The sequence below is a fragment of the Dasypus novemcinctus genome, chromosome 7, assembly GCF_030445035.2.
Source record: "Dasypus novemcinctus isolate mDasNov1 chromosome 7, mDasNov1.1.hap2, whole genome shotgun sequence".
NCBI classification, from domain to species: Eukaryota; Metazoa; Chordata; class Mammalia; order Cingulata; family Dasypodidae; genus Dasypus; species Dasypus novemcinctus.
In genome coordinates, this window is record NC_080679.1 from 133,707,305 (window position 1) to 133,728,093 (window position 20,789).

A 20,789-nucleotide genomic window follows, 5' to 3' on the forward strand; every position below is an offset into this window, starting at 1 on the left:
CGGTGTGCAGTCGCTCTCCGGGCATCTGCGTCTTCCTTCTCTTCTGCGTCCTCTGCTTCGAGCCCAGGCGTGGACGCCCAAGCCCCGGCTGCAAAGTCTCTCCCCAGGGTCCCAAGGGCCGAGAGGCCCTGCTCTTGGGGGCTGGGGAAGAGGATCTGAGTGACCCGGGGTCGGCTGAGCCAGAGGGCTGGGTCACATGACTCACACAGGGGCGCAGACTTGAGGAGTGTGGTCAAGTCCTCCGAGGACAGGGCAGGGCAGGGAAGAAACCGGGGGCGTCCCGGTACAGCGGGAGGGAGAAGACGCTGAATGAGTGCTCGACTGCCGGGCACAGCCGCTCCTGCCCCATCCCCGGGCTCCAGCCCGAGGCCACAGCCCTTGTGTCTGTCTCTCACTGTTTCAGGTTGGAGGCCAAGGGGCGCTAGGAAGCGCTCCGTCCTCCGCAGGCCTGCCGCTCACCGCCGGGTGTCTGGGTGAGGAGCTCAAGCCTTCTGAAGGTGCTCCTCTGCCCCAGTGGTCATCACTCCGAGCAGGTGTAGGAGCGAGCGGCGCGGAGTCCCGCCGAGGGCCGGCGTCGGCGTGCCGGGGACCCCGGAGGCCCGTCTTTGCAGGTTTGGACCAGCAGGCTTCGGGATGCCACGTCATTGTGCAGCAGGCAGGGCTGGGTGTGTGCGTGTGATTTATTTGGAATGTTTCTGCACCGTTCCACCAACAGCACCCTAGAACCCGTGAAACAGGAACGCTCCCGGACTGTGCTGATCTCTGGGACACGGTCTCCCCATCCGCAAAGTGGGGACCACGTTCCCCGCCACCAGCCCGCGCCCCTGGGGCGCAATGGGAGCGGACGGGGCTTGCGCACCCAGGGAGGGCGCACCGGCTCCGCGCACTTGTTTGTTTATCTGCAGCGAGGGAGCCTCGGCACCGAGGCCCAAGCAAATATTTGCGGTTATGGATTAACCCGAGCGGCGCGCTGTGATGGCGGCAGGAGGGCGACCTCGCCGCGTCCCCGCGGCCCGCTCCCGTAAGTCCCCAGACCCTCAGCCTTTCTACCCCCAGGGGGTCTGGCAGGAGGGTGAAGGGATGGGGCCTGCCTGGGGGTGGGGGGCAAATCCTGGAGCCGGGCCCGGCGGGCTGGAGGGGGCCGGGGGCTTGGGGTGAAAGGCCCGGGTGGCCTTAGCCGGCCGGGCGCACGATCCGCGGGCCGCCTTCCCGCCCTGCTGGCCAGTGGCCGCCGGCCGAGGGCCCCGGGGCCCCGGCCTCTAGAGGCGGCTGGGAGTCCCAGCCCTCCGTTCTCCACCCCCACCCTCCAAGGCAGACCTGGGCCTGTGCCTCCGAGGGCTAAGCGAAGGTCGAAGGTGAGGTCCGCTGGAGTGCGAGGACGGGCAGGGCCTGCCCGCGAGGCTTCCAGGGAGGACCCCAGCGCCACGGTGGCTGGTGAAGGACCTAGCGCCGTGGCCGGCTGGGGCCCGGGAGTGTGGGGCGGTCGCTAAGGCCACCACCTCCTGTCGTGGGTTTCAAACAAGCGACCTCACTCCTCGGAGCCTCGGTTGCCGCTCTGTGAAACGGGCGCGGCCACACCGAGGCCACCTGGTGCGGCGGGGAGGCTCCCCTGAGGTGGTGACGGCTGGCGCTCATCGAGCCGCTGCGCACAAACCCTGGCTGGAGAGAATCCTGCCGATGAAGGCTTGCTTCCCGCAGCCGCTCTGTAAGGCAGAAGTACAGCCATTCTGTTGATTTTACGAGTGGGGAAACTGAGGCATGGGGCTGGTGTCGTGCTCCACAGCCACTGAGCAGCCTTGCCTCACAGCTCACCCCCTGAATCACGTATAAAGTACTTAGAAGACCCACTAAGGGTCCAGTAAACGTTGGCTGTGGGATCATGGCTAATGCAGCACAACCGTGAGCTCCGCCAGGGCCCAGCCGCCCCGGCTCCCGCCAGAGCAGAGAGCGAGGGAGACGCACAGCGCCGTGCCTGCTCGGGAGCCCTGGGTGCCCTCCGCCCCGCGTGGGGCCATCGCTCTCTCTTCACCGTCAGACCTGAGGCTGAGGCGCAGCCCTGCCCCATGCAGACCCGGAGAGCGGGGCCCTGACCGGCGAGGGAACAAGGACCCCTGTCGGGCCACAGGTCATCGGCCCCAGGGGCAGGCCCACTGGGGTGGGGCACCACTGGGAGCTCAGAATTCTTTCTCGACAGGCGTCAGCAACTCCAGAATGTGGCAGCTCTCAAGCCTCGTACTGCTCGCGGCCGCCTGGGAAGCTTCCAGCACGCCGGTTCCGCCTGGTGAGGCCACCCTTCCCCTGCTCCCCCAGGCCCTCCCCGGGGCCCTTGGGGCCCCTGCGCAGCCATCGCTGGCACCTGCCACCCACCCCGCGCACTTCCTGCCATCTCCCCCAAGATGCAGCACCTGCCCAGGAGCCGCTCCCGGGGCCTGCCCTGGTGGGTGGGATAGCAGGGAGCCCCATGGCTATGTCTGGGGGTCCTTCCCTCCGCTCTCTGGGAAGCGGGTCACAGAGATGGCCCTGGTGCACCCAGGCTCAGGCCACCACCCGCTCTGGCCCAGAGAGACCTGTGCTGAGAAAGATGCACATCAGCCGCTCCGCTGCCCGCCCCAGCCCCTGCCCTGGTCCCCTCAGCCAGTGGCAGGGGCCCAGGATTCTTGGAGCTGTCCTTTCAGGAGCTGCCGACCTGCCTGGGCTGCCCTTTGCCCCCACTGCCCCGTCTGTGGCTGCTCTGCGCAGGCGCTTCTGCCTCCAGGGTGCCCTCCTGGCTTGCCCCAACTCCTGACCCTTCCCTCCTGGCTGTCCCATGGGACCTCTTGGAGGAAGGGGGCATTTGGGCACGCTCACCGGTGACCGTCCCCGTCCTCCAGACCAACGCCAAGGGGCACGGGGGACGCTCCGTGAGGGAAGGGAGGGGCAGTGGGTGACAGCATCAGGATGGGGTGGCACAGGGTGCACTCGCGGAGCCACAAGCTGGATTTAACACCTCCATCTTTTTTTTTTTAAAGGTTTATTTATTTATGTAATTCCCCCCCTCCCCCCCGCCCCGTTTGTCTGTTCTCTGTGTCTTTTTGCTGCGTCTGGTTTCTTTGTCCGCTTCTGTTGTCGTCAGCTCTTGTTTCTTTGTCCGCTTCTGTTGTTGTCAGCGGCACCGGAAGTGTGGGCGACGCCATTCCTGGGCAGGCTGCACTTTCTTTTGCGCTGCGCGGCTCTCCTTATGGGTGCACTCCTTGCGCGTGGGGCTCCCCTACGCGGGGGACACCCCTGTGTGGCAGGCACTCCTTGTGCGCGTCAGCACTGCGCATGGCCAGCTCCACACGGGTCAAGGAGGCCCGGGGTTTGAACCGCGGACCTCCCATGTGGTAGACGGACGCCCTAACCACTGGGCCAAGTCTGCTTCCCCCTCCGTCTTGCCAATAACGAGAATGGCAACAGTCGCGCCCGGCACCTGCCGCTGGCTGCTTGTCTGTGCCAGGCGCTGTGCTGAGCGTTCCTCCCCGCAGCCGCCCGTCCCCAGGAGCAGGGCGAGCGTCGTCGTGATCTAGGCATGACAGCCCGTGGGGCTGGAGAGAACCAGCTGAGGGAGCCGCCCATCTCTCCTCCTCCTCCCCTGCCCCCCAAACCAGGCGCAGTCTTCTCCAGCAGCCGGGGCGCCCACCAGGTGCTGCGGATCCGCAAACGCGCCAACGCCTTCCTGGAGGAGATCCGCGAGGGCAGCCTGGAGCGGGAGTGCATGGAGGAGACCTGCGACCTGGAGGAGGCCCAGGAGATTTTCAAGAACGTTCAGGACACGGTACGGCCGCCGGGGTGGGCGGGGGGCGGCCTCGGGGTGGGGCAGGGGCAGCTGGGGCCGGGCGCAGCGGGCAGGGGTGCAAAGCAGGGGTGCCCACACCACAGGCCCTCCTGGGAGCCGGGGGGCGCTGGGCTCCCAGCGTGGGAACGAGGGGGCGAGCGGAATGAACGGGACGCTGGCCCAGTGGCCTCGGACAGGGCAGGCGTGACTGCGAGGAACAGAGCCGTCCTGGAAGGAAGCCCTCCTGGGGGCCCTCGCCAGCCCCACTGAAGGTGGTCCGTGCGCCTGCCCCTCCCCCAGCCGCCACTGCTCCTCCTCTCTGCTCCACTGTCCCAGCCCCCATCCGGGCACCTTCTGATCAGGGTGCACGTGAAACCCCGTGATGGGTGTCCACGCACACTCAGATGCCCGTGGGAGGAATCCGACTGCTCAGGGTTCTGGCGGAAGCTCTGGGGCCTCTCTGCTGGGGGCAGAGGGGGAAGACGGGCTTGATCCGGGAGGGGGCTTCTGATACAGTGCCCCCTCCCCCTGCCCTCCAAGGGTCCAGCTACCTGGACCTGACCTGCCACCGCCAGAGCTGTCCATAGGGCCTCCCTGGCGGAGGTCGTCCAGCCCACGGCCCACGGGCGGCGCCTCCCTCGTCCCCAGCCCCCGCCGCCTCCACCCGGTCCGCTCTCCTCTCCGGCCCACGGCCTCTCTTCCAAGGGGGCCTCCACTGCAGAGACCAAGACGACTTTCCACAAGCGCAGCCTAAGCATGCCCCCTCCCTTCTGTGCCCTCCCCCGCACCCCCAGCCCAGGGCAAGGCTGGGCCATGGATGCTCGGGTGGTGGAGCCCAGAATCACCTGGCACCTCTTTTGAAAGGTGGATGGTGTGTGCCCCAGACTTCCCAACCTGCAACGCTGTGCCTTCCCAAGGAGAGCCCATGCAGCTGATCTTTGGGAACGCCTGACTTAGGGAAAGACCCGAGAGGGAGAGGTCCCAAAAGCCAGGAGGGAGGCCGTGGGGGCTGGGAGGAGGCACACAGCAGGGGGAGGGGTGCGGGATGGAGATGGGGCAGGGGAGAGGAGCAGGGAGCGCCTGCACACTCAGGGACAGCAGCACTGGTGGTTAGGCACGAACGAGGGGGGCCCTGCACTAGCGGGGAGGCACCCTTTGGACTGCTGACCCCTCCCTTCTCCCCACAGCTGGCCTTCTGGTACAAGTACATGGGTGAGTTGTCCTAGACCAGTGCCCTCCACTCCCCCGCCCCTTCCCTCAGGGGCCCAGGGAGGGGGGCTGGAGGCCCCAGCGACCCCCGTCCCCCCCGCCCTCCTCTGCCCCTGTATGCCAGACGAGGACCAGTGTGCTACCCAGCCCCCCGAACACCCGTGCAACAGCCCGTGCTGCGGGCACGGCAGGTGCATCGACGGCCTGGGCACCTTCCACTGCGCCTGCGACAGTGGCTGGGAGGGCCGCTTCTGCGCCTACGGTGAGGGGGTGCCGGGCCAGCTGGACCGGGGGAGGGCGGGACGGGCGCCCCACCTGCTGTGAGCCTCTCCTCACTTCTGCGCCTGCAGTGAGGGGGTGCAGGGCCAGCTGGGCCGGGGGAGGGCGGGACGGGCGCCCCACCTGCTGTGAGCCTCTCCTCTCTCCACCCAGAGGTGCTCTTCTCCAACTGCTCAGTGAACAACGGTGGCTGCGCTCAGTACTGCCTGCAGGCCGAGGGCAAGCGTCACTGCAGCTGCGTCCCAGGCTACCAGCTGGAAGACGACTTCCGGAAGTGCCAGCCCTCAGGTGAGAGCTGCTCCCACCACTGCCCCCCACCCCCATCCGTGTCCTTATCCCCTCTCACCTCCTCCCCAAGCCCCATTTCTACCGAGCCTTAGGCTAAGGGCTGTCACGGCAGCCCACCCAGTGTTAGTTTGGACAGACACCCCTCTGAAAAACATTGGAGTAGGGGTGGGAGGCAGAGAGAGGCCAATGGGAAGCTTATGTTGAAAGAGGATCAGCATGGAGTTCCTTGGGTAAAGGGAGACGTGCCTGCCCCAACACAAGCAGCTTCCATCTATCTTCTACCTTTCCTCTCAGCCTGCAGAACTCTCTTTAGCTTCTCTTCTGGGGCTGGCCTAGTGGTGATGAACTCCCTCAGCTTTCATTTAACTGGGAAAGTCTGAATTTCTCTGTCATTTCTGAAAGATAGTTTTGCCAGATACAGAATTCTTGGTTGGCAGTTTTGTTTTTTTGCTTTCAGCACTTTAAAAACGTCATCCCACTGCCTTCTTGCCTCCATGGTTTCTGATGAGAAATCAGCACAATTTTTTTGAGACTCTTGTATGTGACACATTGTGTCTCTCTTGTGGCTTTTGCAATTCTTTGTCTTTAGTCTTTGACAGTTTGATTGTGATATGTCATGGTGTAGATCTATTTGAGTTTATCCTGTGTGGAGTTCGTTGAGTGACCTGGATGGGTATATCATATCTCTGGTGGTTTGAGTCCTTTGTGGAACCCAGGAAATTATGTTCTTAAATTGGCCTGTTCCTGTGGGTGTGAATCTTTGATCAGATTCAGTTAAGGACCATTTGATTAGAGCATTCCAGTAAAGCATAGCCCAGGGTGGGTCTTGATCCTATTACCAGAGTCATTTATAAACTGGAATCAGCGGAGCCACAAAAACAGAGAGAAACCCCCAGAAGCTGAGGAAGATGCCCCTGGGTGCCAGAAGTTGAAACCAATGGGACATAGAAGCGGAGAGAAAGTCACTGAAGCCAGAAGCTGAAAGCAGTGAGGCCTGGAGGAGAGGGAGAGATGAGCGGACACCGCCATGTGCTGATCCCACAGCTGCAGTTCAGGAAGGAAGCACGTCCTCACAATGCCTTGATTCAGACACTTCCATGGCCTCAGAACTGTAAGCTTATAGGTTAATAAATCCCCATTGAAAAAGCCAACCCATTTCTGGTATATTGCCTCATCAGCCTTTAGCAAACTAAGACAATATCTTTCATTAAATCTGGGGATGTTTTCATCCATTATTTCTTCAACTATTCTCTCTTCCCTGTTCTCAGTTTCTTCTCCTTCTGGGACTCCCACAGCATATATTGGTGTGCTTGATGATGTCCTCAGGTTCTGTTCACTTTTCTTCTATTTTCTTTCTGCTCCTCAGACAGTGTTTTAGTCAGCCAAAGGGGTGCTGATACAAAATACCAGAAATTGGTTAGTTTTTATAAAGGGCATTTATTTGGGGTAGGAGTTTACAGATACCAGGCCATAAGCATAAGTTACTTCCCTCACCAAAGCCTATTTTCACGTGTTGGAGCGAGATGGCTGCAGACGTCTGCGAGGGTTCAGGCTTCCTGGGTTCCTCTGGGCTCAGCTCCTCTGTTTCCTCCACAAGGTCAGCTGTAGACTATGAGGCTCTCTAGGCTTTGCCTCGCTCCACAAGGTCAGCTGTAGATTATCAGGCGAATGGCTCCGTCTTTCTCCCTGGGGCTCCAGCTTAAGATTTCAGCATCAAACTCCAACGTCAAAACTCCAACATTAAAAGCCCTCAACGCTGTCCTTTGCCATGCCTTTTATCTGTGAGTCCCCACCCACTAAGACATGAGGACTCAATGTTCTAATGACTTATGTGACCCAATCAAAGCCCTAATCATAACTCAGTCACACCCAGGTACAGACCAGATTACAAACATAATCTAGTATCTATTTTTGGAATTCATAACCATATCAAACTGCTACAGATGGGATGATTTAATGATCTTATCTTTAAGTTCACTGATTGTTTTTCTGCCAGCTCCATCTGCTGTGAACCCTTCTCAGGAATTTTTTTATTTCTGTTATTGTAGTCTTCAGCTCTGTTTGGTTCCTTTTCATAATTTCTCTCTATTGATATAAGCTTTATGTTTGCCTATAATTTTCCTGATTTCCCTTTAACTCTTTGTCCATATTTTCCTTTAGCTCTTTGAGCATATTTAGGACTTTTTTTTAAAAGTATTTTTCTGGTATGTCCTAGATCTGTTCCTCCCCACTGATGGTTTCTAATTCTTAAATCTTTTCCTTTGCCTGGGCCATAGCTTCCTATTTTGTAATATTTTGTGTTAAAACCTGGACTTTTGATATTTTAGTCTGTTTTCACTGAAATTTTAGACTCTGAGGCATCTCTTTCTTAAGCTTGTATTCAGCTAGTGCTAGGACAGAGCTTTCCTTGAATGCTAAGAGCTAACAACAACAAAAAAGGATAAAAAGAAAACACCTTTCCCATTCTTTGCAGATTGTCCTGTGTGAGTGTTCTCCTCCAGAGCTTATCTGTGCAAGATGTTTAGAGAATAGCTCAAGGCCAAGGGGTAGGGTCCTCCCTGGTGCTTCCTGCTCCTGTGTCCTTGTCTTGGGCATGCATGTGTGGCATTAGAACTCCCCCCACTGCTGGTAGAGTTTTGAGAAGAAAAAAAAGAACTCCCCCCATTTAATGGATATGAACGTCCCCTCTTCCCTAGAAGAGTTTTCTCATGATCCCAGGCACTGCACTGTATGTCCTACAGCCATCAGTCTCTTGCCCCAGGCTAGCCACGTCTTGGCTGCTCTCTCACAGTGAGTGCAGCTACAAGTGGCTTCATCCAAAGCACAGAATCTTTGAATGAAAAAGCTTCAAAGCTTCTGTCGGGGGATGATTCCTGGAGATTCTCACTCCGCCATCTTATGCTTCTTTATTGTGCTGTCACTGACTGGTTTGGTTATCAGGGTAATAGCGACTTCATAGAATTGGGAAGGGTTCTCTCCCCTTCTATTTTCCTGGAAGGGCTCCTTGGAAGAGATTATATAGAATTTGTGTTTATTCTTCTTGGAATATTTGGCAGAATTCTCCAGTGAAACCATCTGGGTCTGGCGATTTCTTTATCAGGAAGTTTTAAATTATGAATTCAGGTTCTTTAGAGTCATAGAACTAGTCAAGTTATCGATTTCATCTTGGTTGAATTTTGGTAGTTTGTGATATTTGAAGAATTAGTCCATCTCGTTGAGTTGTCAAATTTGATTGTAAAGTTTTTCTTGGCCTCATACCCACAGGAATGGATTAAGATAAAGAACACATTTTTCTGGGGTACATAATCAACCTACTACAGTCCACTCTCTGGACCCCCAAAAGACAAGTTCTCCCCACATGCAGAATCCATTCATGCCATCTCAACATCTCAAAGCCTTCAATCGTTTCAGAAACAATGTCAGGCACAGGGTCTCATCAAAACCATTTATGGTGTGGTCCATTCTGGGGCAGAATTCCCTTCAGACTGGTGGTCCTGTGAAACTTAAAAAAAAAAAACCAAAACAGTTATTGCTTCCAAAATACCATGGTGGGACAGACATAGGATAAATATTCCCATTCCAGAAGGAATAAATTGGCAGAACAGGGATCCCGGGTCCTAAGCAAATCCAACCCCGTTAGATTTCAAGGTCTGGGGCCTCTGTGTCTCTTCTCCCTGTGCTGTCTGCTCCTCTCTTTGTTCGGCCCCCTCTTCCCTCCTGGCAGCCTCCTTGGGTGCCTGGTGACACAGCAAGACCCTCGCACCCTGGGGTGCCTGCTGGACCCGCTCCCCGAGGGCTTCCTTGCAAGGCCCCCTGGAACGCTCCAGTTGCTGGCACATGCCCTTCTGCCCACATCTCTGGGTCTTTCCTTTTAGCCAGTTTCTGAGAAGCTCCCACTCGGGTGGGTCAAGCCTGACCTCTGGCCCCTTGGAGCAGGCTAGGCAAGGGGAGCTGGGGCCCACAGCCTGCAGGCGTCGGAGCATCACTCTCCCTCTGCGTGTCTGGAGAGCCTGGCCTCGGTGGACCTTCTGCAGGGGTACACCTTTGTCCTTCCACGGGCGTGAGGGGTGGGGAGTCAGCCTGCGAGGCGGGGGCCAGAGGCCCGCCTCCCTCTCCACCTCCCCAGCCCCTGGTTTGCAGGCCCGCTTGCCCGTCCTCTCCAGCACGCGTCCGCCCCTCGGATCTGAGCTGCCATCACGCTGCTGGGCCCCCTTCCTGCTGGGGTTCCGCTCGCTCCCCCTGCGGGCTGTGCCCAGCTGCGGGCTTTGCTGCTCATCTCACTGCTCTGTCCTGCAAGCCCACGGCTGGAGAGCTGCAGAGGCTTCCCGTGGCTCCTCCCCGTTGCAGTCGCTCAACCCGGCAGGCCGGAGGCGGGCACCGCCGGCACACACTCAGCTCCCCTTCTCCACCATGAGCTTCTCGCCTTCACCAGGGGGCCTCACAACTGCGCCCTCCTCCTCCCCCTCGTTCCTTAGCTCTGTTAGGAGCCAGTGCACAGCCTCCCTCCCGTATCTCCGGGAAGAGCCCCCGCCCCAGTCTGGCGGCACCGTGGGGAGAGCTCTGTGCTTACATGAGAGGACAAGCTCAGGACACATGGCAAGGGAGCTGATGCTACTTGGCCTGACCCTTGCCACTTGGTGGCACTGTTTGTTGACTGACTGACGGACCCGAGGGGATCTGCGGCTGGTGTTAACGGAGTGTTCTAAGCCCTTTGCTTCTTTTGTCCTTTTTTTTCCCACCCTACAATGCAGCAAATTGGCCTGCAGGCAGGGGGGTGAGTAAAGATGGGAGGGAAGTCTCGGAAGTGGTGTTCCCTGACCCCTCACCTTTCCTCTCTCCCTCTAGTGAAATTCCCCTGTGGGAGGCTGGTGAAGGGAACGGACAAGAAGCGCTACAATATGAAACGCGACCTAGACCACGTAAGCCCTGTTGACCTACCTGCAGACCAGGCCAGCCCACCTACGGACCAGGCCAGCCCACCTACGGACCAGGCCAGCCCACCTATGGGCCAGGCCAGCTCACCTACGGACCAGGCCAGCCCACCTGCAGACAAGGCCAGACCACCTACGGACCAGGCCAGCCCACCTACGGACCAGGCCAGCCCACCTACGGACCAGGCCAGCCCACCTATGGACCAGGCCAGCCCACCTACGGACCAGGCCAGCCCACCTGCAGACAAGGCCAGACCACCTACGGACCAGGCCAGCCCACCTACGGACCAGGCCAGCCCACCTGCAGACAAGGCCAGCCCACCTACGGACCAGGCCAGCCCACCTGCAGACCAGGTCAGCCCACCTATGGACCAGGCCAGCCCACCTGCAGACCAGGTCAGCCCACCTGTGGACCAAGTCAGCCCACCTATAAACCAGGCTAGCCCACCTACGGACCAGGCCAGCCCATCTATAAACCAAACCAGCCCACCTACGGACCAAGTCAGCCCACCTGCAGACCAGGTCAGCCCACCTGTGGACCAAGTCAGCCCACCTACAAGCCAGGCCAGCCCACCTACGGACCAGGCCAGCCCATCTATAAACCAAACCAGCCCACCTGTGGACCAAGTCAGCCTACCTACAGACCAGGTCAGCCCACCTATAAACCAGACCAGCCCACCTACAGACCAAGCCAGCCCACCTACAAACCAGGTCAGCCCACCTACAGACCAGGCCAGCCCATCTATGAACCAGACCAGCCCACCTACAGACCAGGCCAGCCCACCTGCAGACCAGGCCAGCCTACCCACAGACCAGGTCAGCCCATCTATAAATCAAACCAGCCCACCTACAGACCGGGCCAGCCCATCTATAAACCAGACCAGCCCACCTACGGACCGGGCCAGCCCACCTACAGACCAGGCTAGCCCATCTATAAACCAGACCAGCCCACCTATGGACCAAGTCAGCCCACCTACGGACCAGGCCAGCCCATCTATAAACCAGACCAGCCCACCTACAGACTGGGCCAGCCCATCTATAAACCAGACCAGCCCACCTACAGACCAAAAGGGCCAATTCGACCCGCGCATCATCCAAGGGCAGCCGGCCAAAATGGGAGATAGCCCCTGGCAGGTGAGAGGAGAGGCACTGCTACCTACTGGGACTTGGGGCGGATGCCCTGCTCAGGCAAACTGCCGAAGGAGCAGAAACGGGGTGGGGCAGCGCTGGCTTTTGGGGCAGCCAGCGTGTGTGTGTGCAGGAAATGCTGGAACCCTAATGCAAAAGCCCCGGGTGATGGGAGAGGGGAGGGAACGAGGCTTGTCTCCTAAGTACCCATCCAGCCTCAGCTCGGGAACGAACCCTTCTTTGGACCCTTCTTTGCCAGGCCCTGGAAGAAGCTGAGATCTGCTTGTTCCCCCGAGCAGGGCCCTGGCCTTGGGGAGCTCACAGCCTCTGAGAGGTCAGGCTCCTAGACAGACCAAATGGGACCAAAGCTGGAGTGGGGTGGCCATCCAAGGCAGCCTGGGGGCCTCAAAGGCCTCCCAGAGGATGTGAGCTGAGGCTCCAGCCCCCGAGCGTAAGACCCCTGTGGGCCTGCTCTCTGCGGCTGGGGATGGGCACAGGATCGGTGCAGGCAAAGGCAGGGAGACGCCCTGGAAGGGGGCAAGGCGTAAAACATACAGCAAGAGGGAGCGGGTGCAGCTCAGAGGCTGAGTGCCTGCTTCCCACGTGTGAGGTCCCAGGTTTGATCCCTGGTACCTCCCCAAAACAAAGAACAACAACAACAAACTATGTTTGAACAGTATGCACCAGGGCTTGTTCATTAAATTGGCTGCAGAGGGGCGGAAGGAGTTGCAGGGGGAAGGATGCATGCAGATGTGTTCATAGTTCCAGACTGATGCTGTTGATTTGTGTGCGCATCACTTGGCTATACAACAGGAAAACATTGTTAACTAATTCATTAGAAACATGTTCTTGCTAATAATTCAATATAGATCTGAAGATGACTTCCCTTAGAAGCTTTATACTTACTGCACTCTATTGCTTTAGGTCTCGTTTTAAATTGAACAGTAAGGGAATGCAGTACGTGGAACTACGCCAATATCTATAGACACCTGTTGCCATTTTTGTCTCTTATGAAATTTTTGTCCCCAAGAAAGGCAGGAGTACCTTTTTCCCCTGAGTCGGTGTCATGTGTTCTTGGTTCTAGCAGTACCTGGTGGCTATGGGGCTTTGGATTTGTAAATAGCCATGATGTGTGAAACAGCATGATGCATCCTGTGTGAGCCTGACCACACACGAACGTGTGCTCAGTTGTGTGTCGACACACAGGGCCTAGAAGGCTATGTCAAATTGTGAACTACTTGTGATTCTGGATGACCTTTGTGTGCTTTGCTTCTTTTGTTTTTCAGTTTTTTATATTGCCAAGTTAACTTAAAAGTTTGGAAAAAAATGTATTTTATAAATCTTAAAAAAAAAAAAAAAATACAGCGATAGACAATGCCAGAAAAGGGCAGTAAGTCGGGACCCGGGACCCGAGGCAGGGCCTCGCGGGGGCAGCGGCCGCGCCGAGACGCAGGCGCGCCGGGCGGGCAGTGTTCGGGGTGGCGGCTCATGCCCGCAGCCCTTGCAGGTGATCCTGCTGGACTCGAAGAAGAAGCTGGCCTGCGGCGCGGTGCTCATCCACGCGTCCTGGGTGCTGACCGCCGCCCACTGCATGGAGGATGCCAAGAAGCTCTCCGTCAGGCTCGGTGAGCGGGGCGCGGCCCGGCGGCTGCCCGGGTTCGGGGGGCCTGCTCGGCGGGGTGCGTCGGGCCGCGCCGCTCGCCGTCCGCCGTGGGCGGCACCCTGCCCGGGGGGAGGGTCCCCCCCCGCGGCCTGGGGGAGGGGCCGCGGGCGCCCCTGTCCCCCGCACCTGCCTGGGCACGCCCGGGGGCGCCCTCCCGCCCTTGCTGACGCGCGCCCCCTGCCGCAGGGGAGTACGACCTGCGGCGCCCCGACAAGTGGGAGGTGAACGTGGACATCCAGGAGGTGGTCATCCACCCCAACTACAGCCGGCGCACCACCGACAACGACATCGCGCTGCTGCGCCTGGCCGCGCCCGCCGTGCCCTCGCCGTCCGTCGTGCCCATCTGCCTCCCGGACCGCGGCCTGGCCGAGCGCGAGCTCATGCGCGTGGGCCAGCAGACGGTGGTGACGGGCTGGGGCTTCCGCAGCGAGGGCAAGAAGAACCACACCAGCGTCCTGCACTTCGTGCAGGTCCCCGTGGCGCCGCACGACGAGTGCGTGCAGGTCATGCACCACGCGGTCACCGAGAACATGCTGTGCGCAGGCGCGCTCGGGGACCGGCGCGACGCCTGCGAGGGCGACAGCGGGGGGCCCATGGTCACCCTCTTCCACGACACCTGGTTCCTGGTGGGCCTGGTGAGCTGGGGCGAGGGCTGCGGCAACCCCCTCAACTACGGCGTCTACACCAAGGTCAGCCGCTACCTCGACTGGATCCACAGCCACGTGAGCGCCCCGGAGGCGGCCCCCCGGGGCCAGGGGCCTTAGCCCCCGCCGCGCCCCAGGGAGGGGGCTGCGAACGGCGCCAAGCGGGCGCTCACGGGGGCGTGCAGCAGGCCGCGCCGCCCTCCACTCCTCCCCGGGGTCCCCGGGAGGGAAGCGGCGTCTCCGAGCTGCTTCTCTCCGCCCCTGGCTTCGGGAACTGTCTCATTTAACCCACAGCGACGCCTCGAGGTGGGGAGGGGCACGTGCAAGGTTTGTGGGGTCTGAAGCGGATACCATTTGGGGAGCTCTCTTTATGAAAAAGAATAAAACATGTGGATACAAAACTGCTAGAGGCCCCTTCGAGGGCCTTGGAGGGGGCTTGTGTGAGTTAGGGGTCCTGGAGCATAACTGTCAGGAGCTTTACGGTCAACCCGTGTTGCAGATGAGGAAACCGAGGCTGACACGGTGAAGCTGGGATTTGGAGCTGAGGCCTGACTCCAAAACGCACGAGCTCCCTGTCTCCCTGCTGCGGGAGGACAGGTGTGGAGGCGTCCTGGCCCCGGCGCTGGGAGCAGCCAAAAGATGCTGGTCCAGCTCAGAAGAGCTGACTTAACCCAGCCTTACAGGCATAACTGGGGGAGGCGGAGACTTAAGCGAAGAGCTCCTGATTTGCATCATCAAGTACCTGGTAAACGGATGGTGGTGAGACAGCAGAGGAATTAGTTCTTTTTATTATTATTTTATTTTTAATTTTTTTTTTTAAGATACATAGATCACAAAAAATGTGAAATTCGTTCCAGAGTAAGACCTCTTCATGTGCCTCCAGGCCATTCGGCTCACCTCTCTGAGTGTCGGGAAAACAAGGGCTTGGACAAGAGCAGGGGTTCTCCACCCTGGCTGCTCCTCCCCCCTCCTGGGAAGCTTTAAAATGCCCAGTCCCACCCTCAGCAATTCTGATTTCCTTGACTGTGTGGAGGGGATGGGACCCCAGACATTGGTACTTTGGAAACCTCCCAGGTGGTTTGCAGGTGCGGCTGGGGTGGAGAGCTCCGGGAAAAGATGATCTCTCAGGGCCTTTCTTGCTTGGGCTGGCTCTAGAGCCGACAGCAATGAGAACGGAGACCGGAAGTCATGAAAGTATGGCCTAACCCAGCGACAGAGAAGGACTTGATGTGTATCATGCCCAGCTGCTGCCTACAGGAAGAGGGGACGCCAGGACCCCGTGAGTTAGCAGGCTACGGGCAGCCACCAGGAAGGAGGCACGCCTGGGTGGGGAGAGGTTTAGGGATAGGTGGACGTAGGCCAGCCCAGGGCTGGAAACACCTGCACGGAGTGAGTGGCCCCGAGTGGGAGATGGAAAGACAGATTGAGAGAGGGACAGAGAGTGGAGGTCATCGCCCCTGTTAACCATCCCCCAGGCTGGCTTCCAGTCAAGATGGTTCAATAGCACGGGCTGCTGGCCCCCAAGCCACATGGGGAGAAACACACAGAGGAAAGCTTGGATTTCAGGAACAGCAGTAGTAACAACTACTATCCCACTAGGAACCCCCTGGCATGAGTTCATGGGGTGCGTGTGGGATCTGAGACAGCCGCAGGTTGGAGGAAAGATTGGAGTTCTGCTCCTGCCTCTAGTAACAGCCCAGGGGAGGAGGCAAAAGCCCTGCCACCTCAGGGGATGCTGCAAACAGGCATGGGCTGGCCAGCTGTCCCGAGCATTCACTCCTGCATCCCTAAACCCTCTGAGCCTTGAATTTATTGAGACTGCCTCTTCCAAATACTGCTGCTTTCCCCCACCAAGAGTTTAAAGGAGTTGCTGTGTGTTGAGCGTCAGCAAGGGAGAGTGATTCCCACCAGTCCTGTGGAGCTGTTGCTCTCCCTCTGGGCTTACAACAACTCCTTCCCCCACTTCCCATCCTTTAGTGCTGCAAGCCCAGGACCCGACTTGTATCCTTCCCAGTGCACATCCCCAGACAGAATAGATGATAGCCCCTCCTTCCAAATAAACATGAACTCACAGGCCAAAACAGACACCCAAGGAGATCAACCACTACGAAAGAGCAATCTAAACTGAGACTCCCAGGAAACGGACTTTGGCCCAGCGGTTAGGGCGTCCGTCTACCATATGGGAGGTCCGCGGTTCAAACCCCGGGCCTCCTTGACCCGTGTGGAGCTGGCCCATGCGCAGTGCTGATGCGCGCAAGGAGTGCCTTGCCACGCAAGGGTGTCCCCCGCGTGGGAGCCCCACGCACAAGGAGTGCGCCCCTGAGGAAAGCCGCCCAGCGTGAAAAGAAAGTGCAGCCTGCCCAGGAATGGCGCCGCCCACACTTCCTGTGCCGCTGAGACAACAGAAGCGGACAAAGAAATAAGACGCAGCAAAACAGACACCAAGAACAGACAACCAGGGGAGGGGGGGAAATTAAATAAATAAATCTTTAAAAAATAAATAAATAAATAAACCGAGACTCCCTATCAGAAGCAGAAGTACTGGAATTGGACCACTGGGCCATTGGACCAATGATTTAAATAAGCATAATATACATACTAAGAAACTAAAGGGAGATACTACCAAATGAAAGAAGAATAAGAAATGAGTGGAAATATTAGATATGAAAAAATAAGATAGTCAAATAGAAAAGATAAATAGCAAAATGGATATAGCTGAAGAACAAATTAGATAATTGGAAGATTAGATTGAGAAAACCTACCTTAGGCAGGAGAAAAGGATAAAGAAAATTTTTAAAAATAGTGAAAGAAAAGCTAAATAATATGGTTGATAAAAGTAGAAATTCCAACAATCCGACAATAAAAGCCTCAGAAAGATGGTAGTTGTTAGAGGTTTGCAATAATGAACAAGCTGTAGCTCAGTTTCCCCTGATATGCACTGGGGAAAGGCTAACCCCATCCCCCATAAGCCTACATGTCTAGGGGCACAGCACTTCCCCACAGGTTAAATAAAGAAACCACATAGAGACAGGAGTAAAGGGAAATGGAAACCTTCCCTACCTGCATATCAGAGGGAGATAAAATCCCTACAGATCAAAGAAACATCTGCTCTTGCAGCATTCCAAGAAACCATCACTCCCCAACCCACTATCTTCTGGTCACTGTCAGGGAAAGTTTTCACCTCTAGGGCTTCCTATTGGCCCCTGCACTTCACTTGGACCCTCAACCCCCTCCCACCAGCTATCATTCCCCCACCTAGGAAAGTTCTGTATAAAGTCAAATCCCCCCTTCCAGGAGTGGGCTGAAGTCTCTCTTCAGACCCCACCATGCTGGTGGGGAGCTGAAGTCTGTTCTTCAGACCCCTCCATTGGGAGAGCTTCTCAATAAATTCTTTCTTTGTCTATAGTCATATCAGTCTCCGTGTCCCAGTAAGCACCATATTTTTCTTCAACAGTAGTAAAATTGGAAGGAGGAGAAATAATGAAAATAAATTTACCAGAATTAAAGAAAGTTAAAGAACTCAGGATGAAAGGGCCTATAGGATGCCAAATAGGAGTGAGAAAGAAAAACCCATCCTTAGAAACATTATAGGTAAATTTAATATCAGAGACTAAAATATTCCAGAGAGAAAAAGCAAGCTATCTGGATAATGGGCAGAAGTCCATTGCTTTCCTATGTATCAGCAATGAACAATCAGAATTTGCAATTAAAAGCACAGCCCCATTTACATTATCATAAAGACAGACAGACATAAATCTGATAAATATGTACAAAATCTGTATAAGGAAAACTACAAAACTGTAATGAAAGAAATCAGAGAAGCTCTAAATAAATGGGCGATATCCCAAGTTAATGGATAGTAAGACTCAATATTGTTAAGATGTCAGTTCTTCCCAACTTGATCTTTAAAGTCAGTGCAACCTCAATCAAAAATTACTTTGTGGGTACCAACAAAATAATTCTAAATTTTATATGAACAAGCAAAAGACTCAGACAATACGTATTGAGCAGAAAAATTCAGAGGACTCATACTATTGACTTTAAGGCTTACTATAAAGCTACAGTGTGAAATTAGTGACAAATACACAAATAGATCAGTAGAACAGAATAGAGAAATAGACCCATCAAATATAGTCAACTGATCTTTGACAAAGGAGCAAAGGCAATTCAACAGAGAAAAGGATAGTATTTTCAACAAATGGGGCTAGAGCAATGGGTCATCCCATGCAACCAAAAAATAAAAATAAAAAGGAAATCTAGACACAGACCTTGCAGTTTTCACAAAAGTTAACTCAAAACGGATAATGGGCCTAAATGTAAAACACGAAAATAAGATTTTTAGATGATAACATGGGAGAAAATCTTAGTGACTTTGGATGTGGCAGTGACTTTTTAAATACAACACTAAAAACACAATCTATGAAAGAAAAAAATTGGTAGGTTGTACTTCATTAAGATTAACAACATCTGTTCTGCAAAAGACACTGTTAAGAGAATGAGAAGACAAGCCACACTATGAGAAAATATTTGCAAAACACGTTTGATAAAGGATTTGTATCTACAATATTCAAAGAACTCTTAAAACTCAACAATAAGAAAATAACCCAATTTAAAAATGGGCAAAAGATCTGGACAGACACCTCAACAAATAAAATATATAAATGGGAACTAAGCACATAGAACTGCTCACCATCATCCATCATAAGGGAATTGCAAATTGAAGTAACAATGAGATAGCACTACACACCTATTAGAATGGCTAAAATCCAAAACACTGACAAAGCAAAATGCTAGAGAGAGTGAAGCAACAGGAACTATCATTCATTGTTGGTGGGAATGCAAAATGGTACAGCCACTTTGGAAGATGGTCTGACAGTTTCTTCCCAAGCTAAATATAATCTTATAATAAGAGCCAGCTCCTAGATATGTACCCAAATCAGTTGAAAACTTATGTCCACAAAAAAACCTACATATAAATGTTAATACGAGCTTAATTAATAATTGCCAAAATTTGGAATCAACCAAGATGTCCTTCAATAGGTGAATGGATAAACAAATTGTGGTACCTCCATATAATGGAATGTTATTCAGTTATAAAAAGAAGTGAGCTATAAAGCCATAAAGAGGCATGGATAAACCTAAATGCATACTGCCACATGAAATAATCCAGTCTGAAAAAACTACAAAGTGTATGATTCCAACTATAAGACATCATGGAAAAGGCAAAACTATAGAAATAGTAAAAAGATCAGTGGTATCTAGGGGTTTGGTGTGTGTGGGTGTGAATAGGTAGAGTTCAGGGCATTTTTAGAGCAGCGAATATATTCAATATGACACTATAATGGTAGATGCATGACATTATGCATTTGTCAATGCCTATAGAACTGTACAATGCAAAGAGTGAACCCTAATGTAAACTGTGAACTTTAGTTAATAATAATGTCAATATTGGTTCACCAATTGTCACAAATGTACCACATTAGTGCAAAATGTTTATCATAGGAGAAACTGGGGGGCAGGGTAGATGGTACATAGGGTCTCTGTACTTTATGTTCGATTTTTCTGTATATATAAAACTTCTCTAAAAAAATAAAATCTTAATTTTTTTAAATGAAAGAAAATTGAGTGAGAGTAATGAAACCAAAAATGGCAGCTGGAGAACTCCAAGAGCCCATTGCTCCACAGAAACACTGGAAAACCTGGCAAAGGCTGTCAGAATCAAGTTCATTCAAACTAAATAGTAAAAGGTTTAAAACAGTCAACTGAATGTTTAATTAAGGAAAAGATAACTGAAACCTAGTAGGGCAGGCTTGGCAGTGGTCTTGGAAACAGTAGCCCATACACCTGACAGGGGTGCCTATGACTGGAGGGAGCAGAGTGAGCCTTGTTCTCAAAGAATTGGGGTCTTCTGTTTTGAATTGCCAGGGATTTGCTGAAGGATGAATGCAAAGCACTTGCCTTGATTTCTCTAAGAACACTCTCAGGGCAGAGAAGAAAATAAATGGAGGATGTTGGTGGAAATCATTCAAAGGTAACGGACTAAATACTGGAGCAAATAACACCAATGGAGCCAACTATAGACACACCAAAAGGCTTGAGAGGAAAAGCTGGAGGGTAAGGTGCCTTTCAGAATAAGAGCTTGGAAAGCTCTCATGTATACCAGGGTATCTAGAAGGCCACGTGCATGTCCAGTGTTGCACAAATGCTCAGAAAAGTCCTGAGAAAGATCTAAGTTCTCACCTCTGGCTGTCCCTCAAGCTCCATGCAAACAGAAAGTGAAAGCTAAGACCAAGTTGTAAATGGCCTAAGCCCTGAAGTTATGCCCCAATATAGACACACAGAGCCCAGTTGCAAAGACTTTATTTCTCCAGGTATTTAGAGACTTCAGTGACCACATGTGACAAATCCACCTACCACATGGGAGGTCCACGGTTCAAACCCCAGGCCTCCTTGACCTGTGTGGAGCTGGCCCATGTGTAGTGCTGATGCGCACAAGGAGTGCCCTGCCACGCAGGGGTGTCCCCCGCGTAGGGGAGCCCCATGCACAAGGAGTGTGCCCCATAAGGAGAGCTGCCCAGTGCAAAAGTAAGTGCAGCCTGCCCAAGAATGGCACTGCACACATGGAGCACTGACACAGCAAGATGACACAACAAAAAGAAACACAGATTCCCAGTGCTGCTGATAAGGATAGAAGCGGGCACAGAAGAGCACACAGCGAATGGACACAGAGAGCAGACAACTGGGGAGGGGGGCAGAAGGGGAGAGAAATAAATAAAAAATAAATCTTAAAAAAAAAAAAAGAATACTGTCATCACAAAGATAGTTTAGAAAAGTCACTAAATGAACAAATGACA

The 20,789-nt window shown here is 54.5% G+C and overlaps 1 protein-coding gene across 1 annotated transcript; it reads left to right on the forward strand.

The window, feature by feature from the left end:
* Positions 1-715: 715 nt before the first annotated feature.
* PROC (protein C, inactivator of coagulation factors Va and VIIIa) lies at positions 716-14,198 on the forward strand. Its single transcript, XM_058301175.2, has 9 exons — positions 716-1,021; positions 2,195-2,281; positions 3,627-3,793; positions 4,981-5,005; positions 5,127-5,264; positions 5,435-5,569; positions 10,415-11,634; positions 13,136-13,253; positions 13,478-14,198. The coding sequence occupies exons 1-9, from the start codon at positions 976-978 to the stop codon at positions 14,053-14,055; spliced, it is 2,514 nt and encodes an 837-aa protein (XP_058157158.1). The 5' UTR covers positions 716-975; the 3' UTR covers positions 14,056-14,198.
* The last annotated feature ends 6,591 nt before the right edge of the window (positions 14,199-20,789 follow it).